This window comes from Carcharhinus amblyrhynchos, chromosome 11, assembly GCF_965287045.1.
Source record: "Carcharhinus amblyrhynchos chromosome 11, sCarAmb.v2.hapA, whole genome shotgun sequence".
Classification (NCBI taxonomy): Eukaryota; Metazoa; Chordata; class Chondrichthyes; order Carcharhiniformes; family Carcharhinidae; genus Carcharhinus; species Carcharhinus amblyrhynchos.
The window spans coordinates 28,943,101-28,959,730 of NC_137334.1; the positions used below are offsets into that span (position 1 = coordinate 28,943,101).

At 43.0% G+C, this 16,630-nt stretch overlaps 1 protein-coding gene and 1 pseudogene across 1 annotated transcript in view; one reads left to right on the forward strand and one right to left on the reverse strand.

Moving 5' to 3' along the window:
• Positions 1–16,630, forward strand: part of dnah7 (dynein, axonemal, heavy chain 7) — a 438,937-nt gene that overhangs the window by 388,667 nt on the left and 33,640 nt on the right. The window contains exon 60 of the mRNA XM_080198799.1: positions 922–1,152. Coding sequence (XP_080054925.1) covers positions 922–1,152 — 231 coding nt within the window. The remainder of the gene's footprint in view (positions 1–921; positions 1,153–16,630) is intronic.
• On the reverse strand, positions 329–500 carry LOC145350440 (U2 spliceosomal RNA; annotated as a pseudogene).

Here is a 16,630-nt window from a genome sequence, read left to right on the forward strand (position 1 = left end):
TATAAAACTAGGATCTGTAGCTATATTATGACAGTTAATATAGAAAATTTGAGAAATATTTGCATAGTAATTTATGATGGGAATGGTGGCGGAACTGCATGATCAAAAATCATAATGGGAAACAAGATTTCTGGACAAGAAGTGGGTGTCATTTTAGAATAAAGGTTGCTCATCAGAAGTTAATGATTTTTTAAAATTTTTATTCCAATTCAATCCAATCAAGTCCAATTCAGAGTCTCAACAAGTTGAGACATTCCCGATCCAAGCTGACAAGACAGGGCTCTCACTTCCTGTCTTGGGCTTGATCTACATGATCCAAGCTGACTGGTGTAGGTATAGCTCCTCCTCCAAGACGTGACTTCATTTGCATCTTAGCCAAAAAGCCTAGATGCCGCTTTTAAAAATTGTTTCAAATTAAGCTGAAATGTAACCTAATGACTTCAACCAAGCACAGCATGTCGATACTACACTTGATCTTAGCCAAAAGGCCGAGAATCAGAAGTTAATGACAAGCTATGAATTCAGGTGAATCACGATTAGATGCCTGCAGCATTATTGGGTCAGTGAAGGTTAATATACTTCAGTCCCTATTTTAAAGTCAGATGTGTAGTCCTTTTTAGATCTCCATTATTAATGCTTATCTCCAGTTATAATGGAGACTGATGTAAACTTATCTTGCTGAAGTTACTCCTGGGGAAAGTTTGCCAATGTTTTTATATCATTCAGAATTCAATTAAAGGATACACCATGCATTCTAGAGAAAGTTAAATTGTGCAACCTTTGCTGTGGTATTTTTATAAGGTGTCTAATTCTTTTGAATAAATTAAAAGATTGTCTATTATCTACTACAAATGTCTTCTATTATTATTCACAAGATAGATGAGCAATATTTGATGTCCCATAATTTATTTGTTTCTACAGTCTCGAGCCAGTGGTGGGGCTGGAAAATCAACTGATGATATTGTTTTTGACGTGTCAACTGATATCCTCAGTAGGATCCCAGCAGATTTTGATATTGAGGCTGCTATGAGGAAGTACCCGACTACATACAACCAGAGCATGAACACTGTCCTAGTACAAGAGATGGGTCGCTTTAATATTTTGCTAAGAACAATTAGGGAGTCCTGCATCAACATACAAAAAGCTATTAAGGTTGGTCTTCATCATCATAAGCACTGGGTTATAAACTCTGAAAATTACATCAGCCTAATATCTATAACAATGCAAATCTGTCTTATACCAGGTCAAACATTTTCAGTCTAGTACTTTCCATGTGATAGATTTATTAAATGCCACTAATTGAAATGATTTAATGGGTAGTTTTTTCAAATAATGGTGGCTCTTCATTCTCATTTTTTCCTCAAAGAGCTAGATTTGTGTGAATGAGGGGATCGAGTGGAGAAGCTAACACAGTGAACATTTTCAGAGCAACCTAAATTCAACTCATTCCACTTAGATTCCAGTTTGAATTCCACCCTACCTGCTTCTGATCCATCCAAGATTGAGATATTCAGAATTACTCAAATCACTGCTCTTTTCACTGAATAAAAAGCTAGTCATGGCACAAATCAATTCCAACCTCCTGGGATTACCGGGATCCACTACAGTTCATCTACTGCCACAAAGGTCCACCTCCCTGGCCCTGCACTCAACTCTGGAACAACTAGATAACAAAGACACCTATGTCAGACTCCTATTTATAGATTACAGCTCAGCCTTCAACACCATTATTCCTACGAAACTCATCTCCAAACTCTGTGGCCTGGGCTTTAGCTCCTTCCTCTGTGACTGGATCCTGAACTTCCTAACCCACAGTAAGGATAGGCAACAACACCACCTCCACGATCATCCTCAACACTGGTACCCTGGTGTGTTCTCAGCCCCCTATTATATTCCATATGCACCTATGACTGAGCAGTCAAATTCCTCCAACTCGATTTTCAAGTTTGTTGACAACACCTCCGTAGTGGGTGATGAGGCAGAGTAGAGAATCTGGTGAACTGGTACGGTGACAATAATCTCTCCCTCAATGTCAACAGAATGAAGGAGCTAGTCATTGACCTCAGGAAATGTGGAGGAAAACACATCCCTGTCTATATCAATGGAGAAGAAGTAGAAAGGGCCGAGACTTCACGTTTTTAGGTGTCCAGATCACCAATAACCTGCCCTTATTCCCTCAATGTCGACACTATAGTTAAGAGAGCCCACCAATGTCTCTACATTCTCAGAAGAGTAAGGAAATTTGGCATTTCAGCTATGATGCTCACCAAGTTTTATAGATGCATCATGGAAAGCATTCTTTCTGCTACCACAACTGGTATGGCTCCTGCTCTGCCAAAGACTGCACGAAACTACAAAAGGTCATGAATGTAGCCCAATCCATCATGCAAACCAACCTTCCATCCATTGACTGTGTCTACATTTCCCGCTGCCTTGGCAAAGCAGCCAGCAAAATTGAGACCACAAGACCCCAGACATTCTCTCTTCCACCTTCTTCTGTCAAGGAAAAAGATATAAAAGTCTGAGGTCACGTAACAACCGACTCAAGAACAACTTCTTCCCTGCCATCAGATTTTTGAATGCACCTACCTTGCATTAATTTAATCTTTCTCTACACCCTAGCTATACTGGAACACGACAATCCACACTCTGTTGTCTCCTTCTCTATATGTTTTGTCTGTATAGTGCACAAGAAACAATACTTTTCACTGTACGTTAATACATGTGACAATAATAAATCAAGTTAAGTGCCTGATTACTGAGTAATTGCACCAGGTCTCCCAGGTAGGAACGATGGAACGAACAAAGAAAATTACAACACAGGAACAAGCCCTTCAGTCCTCCAAGCGTGCACCGACCATGCCACTCGACTGGACTAAAACCCCCCTACCCTTCCGGGGACCCTATGCTTCTATTCCCATTCTATTTATGTGTTTGTCAAAACATCCCTAAAAAGTTGCTATTGTATCTGCTTCTACTACCTCCCCTGGCAGCAAGTTCCAGGCACCCACCATCCTCTGTGTAAAAAAACCTTGCCTTGTACATCTCATAAATCTTGTAAACCTTGCTCCTCACACTTCAAACCTATGCCCCCTAGTAATTGACTCTTTCATCCTGGGTAAAAAAAGTCTCACTATCTACTCTGTCCATGCCCCTCATAATCTTGTAATCACATAGACTGTTGTAGAGAACTCCCACTAGTTCACGAGCTTGTAAGCAAGAACCCCATGGCACCCTTAAATTCCACCCCAAGTTTCTTAGAATCCAATGCCTTTCACAATCTCTCTTCCCTTCACTGTCTTCTGGACCCTATCATAGCTTTCAATCTCATTCTTCATCATATTTTCATTATTTTATCTGATCTTCCTTTACCTGATGCTGCATGATCCAACCTCATCAAATTCCTCAGCTTTGTGGGATTTATCCTAGGATTCTCTGGGAGTCTAGGGAGGAGATTGTAGAGCCTTTGGCTTTGATTTTTAGGTTGTCATTATCTACAAGAATAGTGCCAGAAGTCTGGAGGATAGCAAATGTTGTTCCCTTGTTCAAGAAGGGGAATAGAGACAACCCTAATAATTATAGACCAGTGAACCTTACTTCTGTTGTGGGCAAAGTTTTGAAAAGGATTATAAGAGATAGGATTTATAATCATCTAGAAAGGATAGTCAACATGGTTTTGTGAAGGGTAGGTTGTGCCTCACAAACCTTATTGAGTCTTTTGAGGAGGTGACCAAAAGGTGGATGTGGATAAAGCATGTGGTGTATATGGATTTCAGTAAAGTTGCTGTGGTGTATATGGATTTCAGTAAAGCGTATGATAAGGTTCCTCACGGTAAGCTATTGCAGAAGATATGGAGGCATAAGATTGGGGGTGATTTAGTGGTTTGGATCAGAAATTGGCTAGCTGTAAGAAGGGTGGTGGTTGATGGGAAATGTTCATCCTGGAGTTCAGTTACTAGTGGTATACTGCAAGGATCTGTTTTGGGGCCACTGTTGTTTGTCATTTTTATAAATGACCTGGGTGAGGGCGTAGAAGGATGGGTTAGTAAATTTGCGGATGACATTAAAGTTGCTGGAGTTGTGGACCGTGCAGAAAGATGTTGCAGGTTACAGGGGGACATAGATAAGCTGCAGAGCTGGGTTTAGAGGTGGCAAATGGAGTTTAATGGGGAAAAGTGTGAAGCGGTTCACATTGGAAGGAATAACAAGAATACAGAGTACTGGGCTAATGGTAAGATACTTGGTAGTGTGGATGAGCAGAGAGATCTTGGTGTCCACGTGCGTAGATCGCTGAAAGTTGGCACCCAGGTTGATAGGATTGTTAAGAAAGCGTGCGGTGTGTTAGCTTTTATTGATAGAGGGATTGATTTTCGGAGTCATGAGGCCATGTTACAGTTGTACAAAACTCTGGTGCAGCCACACTTGGAGTATTGCATACAATTCTGGTCGCCGCATTATAAGAAGGATGTGGAAGCATTGGAAAGGGTGCAGAGGAGATTTACCAGGATGTTGCCTAGTATGGTGGGAAGGTCTTATAAGGAAAGGCTGAGGGACTTGAGGCTCTTTTCATTAGAGAGAAGAAGGTTAAGGGGTGACTTAATAGAGGCATATAAGATGATCAGAGGATTCGATATGGTGGACAATGAGAGCCTTTTTCCTCGGATGGCGATAGCTACCACGAAGGGACACAGCTTTAAATTGAGGACAGATGTCAGAGATAGGTTCTTTACTCAGAGTAATAAGGGCGTGGAATGCCTTGCTTGCAACAGTAGTGGACTCGCCAACATCAAGGGCATTTAAATGGTGATTGGATAAACATATGGATGATATTGGAATAGTGTAGGTTAGATGGTCTTTAGATTGATTTCACAGGTCAGCTTCACAGGTTCACATATCAAGGGCAAAAGGGCCTGTACTGTGCTGTAATGTCCTATGTTCTATGATCCATCTCTTCTTGTTCACACTTAAAATTAATTTTGAACTTGACTTGAATTTTTCGTCTTTTGTGAAAAATGGTACAACAGACACCAGTTTCATTCCATCAGTGCTCAACTGATCAGTAATTAGTACCACAGAATAAAGCAGGACTTTACCATGTTTCCAGTAAATGACATGGTGTGTTCATTCTGTGTCAATCAACTATCCACCCATGATTCTACCTCTCATGGGACGTTGGCTAGTAAGAAACTCAAGATGTACTTCCTCAACAAATGGCTTCTGACATTGTTCATAACTCCAGCATGTCCACAAGGCTGAAATACAGCCAGAGCAATGAAACCACCAGGATAAATCTGTAAGCACACAATTGATCTCCGATACTATGGTTTCACACTTTTTTTGACTGAAGGTTCTAATGCAGCTATGTGCTTAATTGAACCACAGTGATTAGAAGACAGAAGGTCAGGGACAAAAGATTTTAACATTTAACAGATTTTTTTAAATAGATAAAACTAAGCTTTACATTGATTGTTCACATTGACATTGAAAATCTTTAAATAGATTTTTAGTAAAGCAGGGCACGAGAAAATATATTTCCCACATTTACATTGTACTGAAGAAATGTCAAATTCAAAAGCATTTTAATCAATTTTTGACATGATTCCACAAATGCTTTTGACAGTAATCAGTATAATTCAGCAAAACTGCCAATCTGATTAGTCACCTACAGAATCAAATCCTTATGTAACATTTTGATTTTTGGAAATATGCTGATGTATTTTCTTTGCAAATCCTATTCATAGGCAGAATCTATTCATAGGCCAAATGTATATTTATGGATCTCTGCCCTATGTACCGTTGCATATTGGGACTGAAAAATAGTTTTGCATTTTAAAAATTTCTTGCTTATTCTTTATTATTCAGGCAATAAGGTAATGGAGTAAGATTACACAAAAATATATTTCATTATTTTTATAACCTTTTCATAGGAGATGCAGAATATTTTTATCCATCTGTCCTTCCTTACGGGCATTCCCTATATTCCTTAATACTGCTAACCAACCAAAATCTATCTTATCTGATGGTTGAAAGTTTAGATTCAGTCATTTGGAGCCATTTGGAGAATGAGTTCCAAAGGCTAAAATTTGAAACCCTGTTTTTCTGGACTATAATTGATAATGTGCAAATTTTGTCAATCCACTTCATCTGCATGATTATAGCATTTATTTAAGTGGCTCCTCTGTGTAGTAAGCTCCTCCAAGCTGCCGACAACAAGAGCCCCAGTCATGTTGTTTGTTAGCCATGTGATAAAAGCAGCCTGCTCTACTTAAAGGCATGCAATACCATAAAGAAAGGCTGTGCACAAAAATATTGCTGCAGAGTGTGCACCAAGTTAGACAGAGGATTCCATCATAATGGATGAGGTGCTAAGCTGGAGATGGACAGAAGAAGGTACTGCAAAATGCCAGGAGACCCTCAGGGACCACGCTAAGAAACGGATGGAACAGATGTCTAGAGGAGTTAATGTCCAAAGTCTAGACCAAAGGAATTGGCGACAGTGCCACAGATATCTAATGACCTCATGTCAATGTTCAATGTTAAAATAGAGTAATTATGGAACAAAGGGGCAATTCAGCCCATTTAGTCATTGCCTGTTCACAATAGGACAATTCAGACAGTTCCATTCCCTCTTCTATCCTGTAGTTATGCAAGTTTATTTCACTCAAGTACCCATCTAATCTTTTATCAGTAAATACGTCTCCATGATGTCTCAGATTCACCCTACCACCAACCTTTCATGCTACTTAATATATTACACTCTAATTACTTGTCCAGCAGCTCTTCTGGACATTCAGGAGTTGTACTAGCTCACCTTCACTCTCTTAACAATGCTGCCATCTCATACCCACCTCTCACTGGATTCACATGTCATCAACTATTCAATTGTGGTATGCACAATTTTCTTGCAGGATAAGATGGCACACATTAGATGGAAGCAGAGCCAGCTGCAAACAAGGACGCTTACATCTTCTGAGCCTAATTTTAGGTAAAAAGTCTGACAACACCAGGTTTTAGTCCAACCGATTTATTTGATAGTAAACGCACAAGCTTTCGAGGTTTCCCTCTTCACCTGATGAAGAGGGAAACCTCGAAAGCTTGTGCGTTTACTATCAAATAAATCGGTTGGACTAAAACCTGGTGTTGTCAGACTTTTTACTGTGTTTACCCCAGTCCAACGCCAGCACATCCACATCCTAATTTTAGGAACAGTGATCATAACTTAAGGTGCTTGTGGATAAGAACAAGAGTGGTCCTCAGGCAAAGATGTTAAATTGGGTGAAGACTAACTACAACAACATTAGGCAAGATCTGGAGAGTGTAGATTGGGGGAGGCTGTTTGAAGGTAAATCAACATTTGTCATGTGAGGGTTTTTCAAATGTCAGCTGATTGGAACTTAGGACCGACATGTACCTGTAGGGTGAAGGACAAATGTGGCAAGTATCAGGAGGCCTGGGTAACGAGGGATATTATGAGCCTTGCCAAAAAAAAAGGAAACATTCGTAAGGCTTAGGACAGATGAAGCCCTTGAAGAATATAAAGAACGTAAGAAGGAACTTATGAAGGAGTTTGGATGGCTAAAAGAGGTCATGAAACGTTCTTGGCAAACAGGATCAAGGAAAATCCTAAGGCATTTATTAATATGTAAAGAGCAAAACAGTAGCCAGGTAAAGGGTTGGTCCACTCAAGGATAGTGGAGGGAATCTATGCATGGAACCAGAGGAAATGGGTGACATACTAAATGAATATTTTGCCTCAGTATTCACCAAAGAGAAGGATTTGATGAATGGAAAATCTAGGGTAGGGTGTGTAGATATTCTGGGCCATGTCAATATGAAGAAGGAGGAGGTATTGAGCATTTTAAAAAAACATTAAAGTAGATAAGTTCCCAGGGCCTGATGAGATCTACCCCAGAATACTGAGGTAAGGGTGGAAATTGCTGAGGCCTTGACAGAAATTTTTATATCCTCATTGGCTACAGATGAAGTTCCAGAGGATTGGAGGATTGCCAATATTGTTCCATTGTTTAAGAATGACAGCAAGGATAATCCAGGAAATTATATGCCAGTGAGATTTACGTCAGTGGTAGGGAAATTATTGGAAAAGATTCTTAGGGACAGGATTTACTCACATTGGGAAACAAATTGACTTATTAGTGATAGACAGTATGGTTTTGTGAAGGGGAGGTCGCGCCTCACTAACTTGATCAAGTTTTTCAAAGAAGTGATGAAGATGAAAGATGAGGGAAAGGCAGTGGATGTTGTATACATGGACTTCAGTTAAGCCTTTGACAAGGTACCTCATGATAGACTGGTATGAAAGATGAAGTCACATGGGATCAGAGGAGAGCTGGCAAGATGGATACAGAACTGTCTTGTCCATAAAATACAGAGGTTAGCAGTAGAGGTATGCTTTTCTGAATGAAAGGCTGTGGCTAGCAATGTTCCACAGGGATCAATTCTGGGACCTTTTATTGTTCGTAGTATATATAAATGATTTGGAGGAAAATGTAGCTGGTCCGATTAGTAAGTTCGCAGACAACACAAAAATTGATGGAGTTGCAGATATTGAAGAGGATACAGCAAGATATGGACTGGTTGGAGACTTGGGCAGAGAAGTACCAGGTGGAGTTTAATCCAAACAAAATGCACTTTGGAAAATCCAATGTGTGGCAAATATTGTGTTTGTGACCACTTTTCTGAAAAATGTGTGGTTTTGGGTCAAATGCCATCCATGATGTGCCGTTGTCATGCAGATTGAGCTTTGAATAGTGCTACTTGAACTTTCCTACAACTCTGGTCAGTGGTTTGAAATCTCAGCTGGACCACTGGCAGGACTTGAGTGTAGGATTCCCATGTTCCAACTCCATCAAAGTTGTGTGCACTCCTCAACATCTTTCTGCTCAACATCTTTCTCTTCAAAATCAACACCTCTCTGAAGGGCCATGTTGTGCAGAGCATGACCATCGAGGGAATGTCCCCAACCAATCAAAGCACCAGTACTGCATCTTCAGGAGTCTGATGCCCTGAGTTGGCAGCTATAGTAGCACCTCTGAACCTCTACTGTGGGGTTGTACGTAGCTGTCAGCAGCTCTTGAGTTCCAGCAACCATCCACATACTCTCTCTGCAGCACCTGCCATTTACTGGGGCTGAAAGTATCATGGCAACTGCCAGAAAACCTTGCACATACCTGCAGAAAATGCTTGCAGTGGTTGTGCACGAACTGTACATTGAAGAATGAAATCCCTTTCCAGTTATAAATTTCCCTGATTCTTCCACTAGGGCTTAATGCCGCATGAGTGCAGTCAATAACGCCCTGAACCTGATGGAAACCTGGCATGGAGGCGATGCTGTCTGTGCTTTTGTGGCCCCATTAGTTTGGAACCCAATGAATTTGGATGCCCCGTCACCTACCTGATGCTATGATGGCAGCTCATTTCATTACATGACACAGTTCCTCTGCTGCCTTTTGAAATAACCCAAAGGCAAATTTGTTCAGTGTTACTATCAGTTCCACAACTACTGGCAGGACTTGCCCTTGCAACCAAAGAGATCTGAGGTCCTCTGCCACAAAACATACAAGTCAGCAACTGATTGCCTTGATAATCACTGATATCACTGCTGTTCTGACATGTCCAGGAAGCTGATATGTTACTCTAAGGTCAGCAAAGTGCTTTTGTGTCCTCCCTGTCACTCAGTCATTACCTCTGCATCCCTCTGCACCAAGGGGCTGCATTTGTTTTTGCTGCTGCTGCTCCTCATCACTACCTATCTTCAACTCAGTGCAGCTGCACCCCATGCCCAAGATAACCTCATAAGCCACCAGTTGCACAGCAAAGGTTACCTGCACCCCACTGTTGTGATCTACTGATGACTGCAAGTGCAGTTGTCCACAATGGCCCAACACCTGCACCTGAACCACTCTATGGGCTCTGCTTATGCAATGGCCTGTGTGCCAATGCATTAAGTGTGTCTCTGCTCTTTCTCCTTGTTAAGTACAGAGATAGGAAATGCTCCTACTTCTTTAGCAAACGGCCCACGGTGCAGCTCTTCGTCTCTTTGGATATGCTGCTGAACCAACATGTCACCACTTCACAAATCTGATACAGTGTTACAAAGAGCTTTCAAGTGCCTTATTGATTGCCTCAGTTGATAATCTCTCATTTTGGTGAGGTGGGGGGGGCGTGTTGCTGTGACTCATTATAAGACGCCTCCACTAAAATCGCTGTTAGTCAGCACTGCTTCAGGAAATTGGCAAAGCAGTCAGCAATAAAATATTGCTGGCATTACTACCTGAAAACCCATCTTCACTGTGGGATTGGAATTCAGCCCAATGTGTCTCTCGAACACCCATTAAGTGCGTTCATGAGATGAATTTGAGACTTGCTGGGAGAATTCTCACATCATCAGAATCAGGTGGACTTCAGAAGCCAGATGCCCTTATTCCATGGTCTGAAAACAGTGCAGTGACACTTCATGGCTTGGAAAGTTTTCATCTCCCAATCTAGTGAGCTCTTCAGAGCAACAGACTCCAGGCTTTCAAACACAATGGGCCTGATCTTACCATTTTCATTCTGAGTGCTGAATCTGGGTGCAATTCAGATCCGACTTGGAAATCTGTTCTTAGATGCTCTCAGGCACTCCCATATGCACCTAGCCTGAAAAAAAAATCGGGGGTCCGAATTGTGCTGTGGGCGGGGCATAGTACACCCGAAATGATCGCAGCTCTGAACTGTACATGCGCAGTTAGAGAAAAATTTGAAATAGCGCACCATGTCAGATTGCTTCCGAGCTGCAGAAAGCAGAGAGAGCAGCCCGGGAGCGAAGAGTGGGAGCAATGGCCCCCACTGACATCACTGTCCCCCTTATCCACCTACCGCATCACTACCCAGGCTGATCTCAACTCCCTGCCCCCTTATCCCCACCGATTACCTGCAGAATGGCAGCGGAGCCCCCCCACCAACCCCTTCCACCAGAAATCCATGTGGCCTCACCCCCCCACCCCCATTAGAGATACATCTTACCCGCCTCCCTCCTCCCCCTCCCCAAAACAGAGAATGATCTGGCCTCACTACTCACCCCCCCTCCAAGAGAATGATCTGGCCTCACTCCCCTCCCCCTTCCCCTCACCATCAGAGGTACATCTGACCCGCCTCCTCCTCCTCCTCCCCCACCCCTCACCACAGAATGACCTGGCCCACCTCCCTCTCCCCTTCCCCTCTCTCTCCCACCCCTTAAACCAGGCAACTATCGGGCTTCCCTCCTCCCTCCCCACACCCCACCAGAGAATGATCTGACTCTCCCCCCACCCCCACCTCCATCCACTGATCTGAGTCAGAGAGCCGTTGGAAGCTCTGAACTCACCTCCAGCAGCTGGAGTGCTCAAAACAGTCTTTTATTCAGCATGTCCATTTTGGCGCAATTCTGGATTGGCGAACACGGTGGAGGAAATGCTGATAAAGTTGGGCAGGCAGTTCATTAATTGTTTCGGGCATGAATTGGATCATGGCCATTCCTGGGCCTCGGTAAAGTGGCCATCTGCGTGGACGTGGCCGTGGATCGCGTCAATGGCCTCACATCTGACTTTACCACGTTTTCGTGCCTGTTTCAGTGGTAAAATTGGGCCCAGTGTGAAGTTGGACTTGAATTTTCTATCAGATTTAATGACTGAGTCACAGTTGGCAGTCAAAGTACGAGGGCAAGTTACTAAGCACAGTGAATCACTGAGAAAAAGAGAGATGTGCATCTTGAAGTGCACTTTACTTGCAATACAACTGATCTAAATACAAACAGGATTAACAATGTTTAGCTTGTCTGGCAGAATTAGGTAGGTTATTAGATTGAAAAGATAGCTTGGTCTTTGTTTATGCTATACAAGAGCTTACTGTATGGAATTAAATTGTTTAAATTACCTGGGGCAATAAAGGTTAAAGAACTGGTATTGTAGTTAAAAGGGGTATTACGTTTTAAGTTTATTCATGTCACAAGTAGGCTTACAGTAATACTGCAATGCAGTCACAGTGAAAATCCCTAGTCACCACATTCCGATGCCTGTTTGGGTGCCATAAGACTATAAGACATAGGAGCAAAATTAGGCACTCAGCACATCAAATCTGCTGGGCCATTCAATCATGGCTGATATTTCTCTCATCCCCATTTTCCTGCCTTTTCCCCATAACCACTGATCCCCTTATTAACCAAGAGCCTATCTATCTCTGTCTTAAAGACACTCAATGACCTGGCCTCCACTACCTTCTGCAGCACAGAGTTCCATAGATTCACCACTCCCTGGCTGAAGAAATTCCTCCTCATCTCTGATTTAAAGGATCGCTTTAGCCTGAGTTTCTGCCCTCTAGTTCTGGTTTTTTCCTATTAGTGGAACCATCCTCTCCATATCCACTCTATCTAGGCCTTCCAGATATCCTGTAATAAGCCGTGGATAACGAAGGAGGTGAAGGAAAGTGTTAAATTAAAAGCGGAGGAATTTAGAGTAGCTAAGAGTAGTGGGCGAGATGAGGATTGGGAGAGGTTTAAATGTCAACAAAGATTGACAAAGAAGTTGATAAAGAAGGGTAGGAGAAACTATGAAGCTGGGCTAGCGCTTAATATAAAAAAGGATAGCAAGAGTTTTTATAAATATATAAAAAGGAAGAGGCTGGCTAGGGTGAATGTTGGTCCTTTAGAGGATGAGAAAGGGGACCTAGTGGTAGGGGATGAGGATATGGCTAAGGTATTGAATAACTTTTTTGTTTCTTGTCTTCATGGAGGAGGACGTGAATAATTTGCCGGGTGTTAGCGATGGAAAGGTGGTAGGACTGGAGGGTCTTAATGACATTACTGTTACTAGAGAGGCGGTGCTCGACAGACTGGAGGGGGCTGATTGTGGACAAGTCCCCAGGACCGGATGGAATGCATCCGAGGGTTCTGAAAGAAATGGCGGAGGTGATAGTGGATGCCTTGGTGGTTATTTTCCAGACGTCGCTGGATTCCAGGGAAGTGCCGGATGATTGGAAAACGGCTAATGTTACGCCGTTGTTTAAGAAGGGTGCCAGGCAAAAGGCGGGGAATTATAAGAACATAAGAACATAAGAAATAGGAGCAGGAGTAGGCCATCTGGCCCTTCGAGCCTGCCCCGCCATTCAATAAGATCATGGCTGATCTGTCGTGGCTCAGTTCCACTTTCCGGCCCTCTCCCCATAACCCTTAATCCCCTCTCTTATCAAAAACCCATCAACCCGCTTCTTGAAAATATTTAGCGAGGCAGCCTCCACCACTTCAACGGGTAGAGAATTCCAGAGATTCACCACCCTTTGAGTGAAGAAGTTCCTCCTCAACTCCGTTCTAAACCGCCCCCCCTTTATCTTGAGGCTGTGCCCCCTAGTCCTACTGTCTTTTTTGAGCGGGAAGAGCCTCTCCACCTCTATCCTATCCATCCCATTCATCATCTTATACGTCTCAATGAGACCTCCCCTCATTCTTCTAAACTCCAACGAGTACAAGCCTAGTTTATTCAGCCTCTCCTCATAGCTCAACCCCCTCAACTCCGGTATCAGCCTACTAAACCTCCTCTGCACTCCCTCCAAGGCCAAAATATCTTTGCGCAGGTGCGGCGCCCAAAAATTATAGGCCGGTTAGTTTAACGTCTGTGGTGGGTAAAATGTTAGAATCTGTCATTAAGGAGGAAATTGCGAGGCATCTTGAAGGGAATTGCTTGATAGAGCAGACGCAGCACGGTTTCATTAAAGGGAAGTCGTGTCTGACAAATTTACTGGAGTTCTATGAGGATGTGTCTAGGGCGGTGGATAGAGGAGAGCCGGTGGATGTGGTCTTTCTGGATTTTCAGAAGGCGTTTGACAAAGTACCTCACAAGAGGTTATTGCAGAAGGTCGAGGGACATGGAGTTGGGGGTAGGGTGTTAGCGTGGATAGAGGAATGGTTGTCAAATAGGAGGCAGAGAGTGGGGTCAACGGGTGCTATTCGGATTGGCGGATGGTGACTAGTGGAGTGCCCCAGGGGTCGGTGCTGGGGCCTCAGCTTTTTACCATTTATATAGATGATCTGGAGGAGGGAACCGAGTGTAGGGTGTCGAAATTTGCTGATGACACCAAGATTGGGGGAACGGCAAATTGTGCGGAGGGTGTGGAGAGTCTGCAGAAGGATCTAGATAGGCTGGGCGAATGGGCCAGGAAATGGCAAATGGAATTTAATGTTGGCAAGTGTGAGGTGGTCCACTTTGGTAGGAAGAATGGTAGGAAGGACTATTACTTACGGGGCGAAAAACTGCTGCAGGCGACGGTGCAGAGGGACCTCGGGGTCCTTGTGCATGAGTCGCAAAAACCCAGCTTGCAGGTGCAGCAGGTGGTCAGGAAGGCGAATGGGATGCTGGCCTTCATAGCGAGGGGGATTGAATATAAAAGTAGGGAGGTCTTGCTGCAGCTGTATAGGGCATTGGTGAGGCCGCAGCTGGAGTACTGTGTGCAGTTTTGGGCGCCACACCTGCGCAAAGATATTTTGGCCTTGGAGGGAGTGCAGAGGAGGTTTACTAGGCTGATACCGGAGTTGAGGGGGTTGAGCTATGAGGAGAGGTTGAATAAACTGGGCTTGTACTCGTTAGAGTTTAGAAGAATGAGGGGAGATCTCATTGAGACGTATAAGATGATGAATGGGATGGATAGGATAGAGGTGGAGAGACTCTTCCCGCTCAAAAAAGACAGTAGGACTAGGGGGCACAGCCTCAAGATAAAAGGGGGGCGGTTTAGAACGGAGTTGAGGAGGAACTTCTTCACTCAAAGGGTGGTGAATCTCTGGAATTCTCTGCCCATTGAAGTGGTGGAGGCTGCCTCGCTAAATATTTTTAAGACGCGGGTTGATGGGTTTTTGATAAGAGAGGGGATTAAGGGTTATGGGGAGAAAGCGGGAAAGTGGAACTGAGCCACGACAGATCAGCCATGATCTTATTGAATGGCGGGGCAGGCTCGAAGGGCTTGATGGCCTACTCCTGCTCCTATTTCTTATGTTCTTATGTTCTTATGTAAGTTTCAATAAGATCTCCCCTCATCCTTCTAAACTCCAACGCATACAGACCCAGAGTCCTCAACCATTCCTCATACGACAAGCTTTTCATTCCAGGGATCATTCTTGTAAATGTCCTCTGGACCCTGGTACACTGGGGGAGAATTAAGCATGGCCAATTCACCTAACCAGCATGTCTTTTGACTGTGGGAGGAAACCTGAGCACCGGGAGGAAACCCACACAGACACGGAGAGAATATTGTTGACTCTGCACAGGCAGTGACCCAAGTTCATATGTTTGTAAGATGTAGGAACAGAATTAAGCCATTTGGCCCATCCTGCTCCACCATTTGATCATGGCTGATATGCTCCTCATTCCCATTTTCTTGCCTTCTTCCCATAACCTTTCAACCCATTACCAATTAAAAATTTGTCTAACTCCCCTTCAAATTGACTCACTGTCTCAGCATCCACCGCACTCGGGGTAACAAATTCCACAGATTCATAATCCTTTGGGAGAAGTAGTTTCTCCTCAACTCTGTTTTAAATTTGCTACCCCTTATTCTAAGACTATGACCTCTCGTCCTAGAATGACCCACAAGAGGAAGCATCTGCTTCCCAAGTCAGGAATCGAACCCAGGTCTCAGGCGTTGTGTAGCTTCATGTTCTTTTCCCTTCTGTGTAGAAACCTACATTACATAATCAAATTTGTATTCAACTTTCTCCTCTATTCAAGACAGCACAGGATCATACCTCACAAGACTATTTGTCTGATCTATCGAGTACAACTCTTCACTCTGCTCCATTGCTGTTTCTAGTTTTTTAAATGATTCCAAGTCTTCTTCATATCACTGTGCCTAGAAGAGGTCTTTCTAAGTCCATTACTCTCTACATGAGTAACCTGATATCAGCCCTAAAGTTACCTTTCACTAGCTTGAACCTATATCTATTTATCCTATTGTCTAACTCACATTGTTAATTTTGAGGGAATGCTCCGTTTTCATGCTATTTATTATTGTATAAACTATAAAGTCTCTTCTCAGATGTATCCTTTTCAGATTGATAAACAATTTACTCCTTATAACACAAATCTATGAATCAACCTCAAAACTCTTCACTGCACATGACTATCTCCCCAATTTATTGCATTATCACTTAAAATATTAGTTGCAGCGTTAAGTAGTAATATGTGTTGGAATTGTATTTATTAAGCAACATCCCAACAAATATTGCACAGAGTTTCCTGCCCGCCATAGTAAATGAGAGTTGGAATATTTTGCCTTTGTCCTAAACGTGAAACTAACAGTCAACCATTGCATTGATTTCAACTTTTTCTCTGGCAGTGATCCATTTTGTGAGACAATGGTTTATGCCTTGGGGTCAAGTCTGTGAAACCAGAGTGTCCTGTCCAAGGCTCAAATCGATGCAAAATTTATGGGGACCCTGGGCTGATCTGGGGCTTTTCTTGACCTCCACATTTGAGTTTAAGGGGATGCAAAGCTCTAGGTTTGACACTGATTTGGTTGCCAGTCATTTAATACTGATGTAATTTACTTTTGGTTATTACATTCATTTGGTGATATCTATCATCAAAATTGAATTTGGTAGATTTTTGTTGGC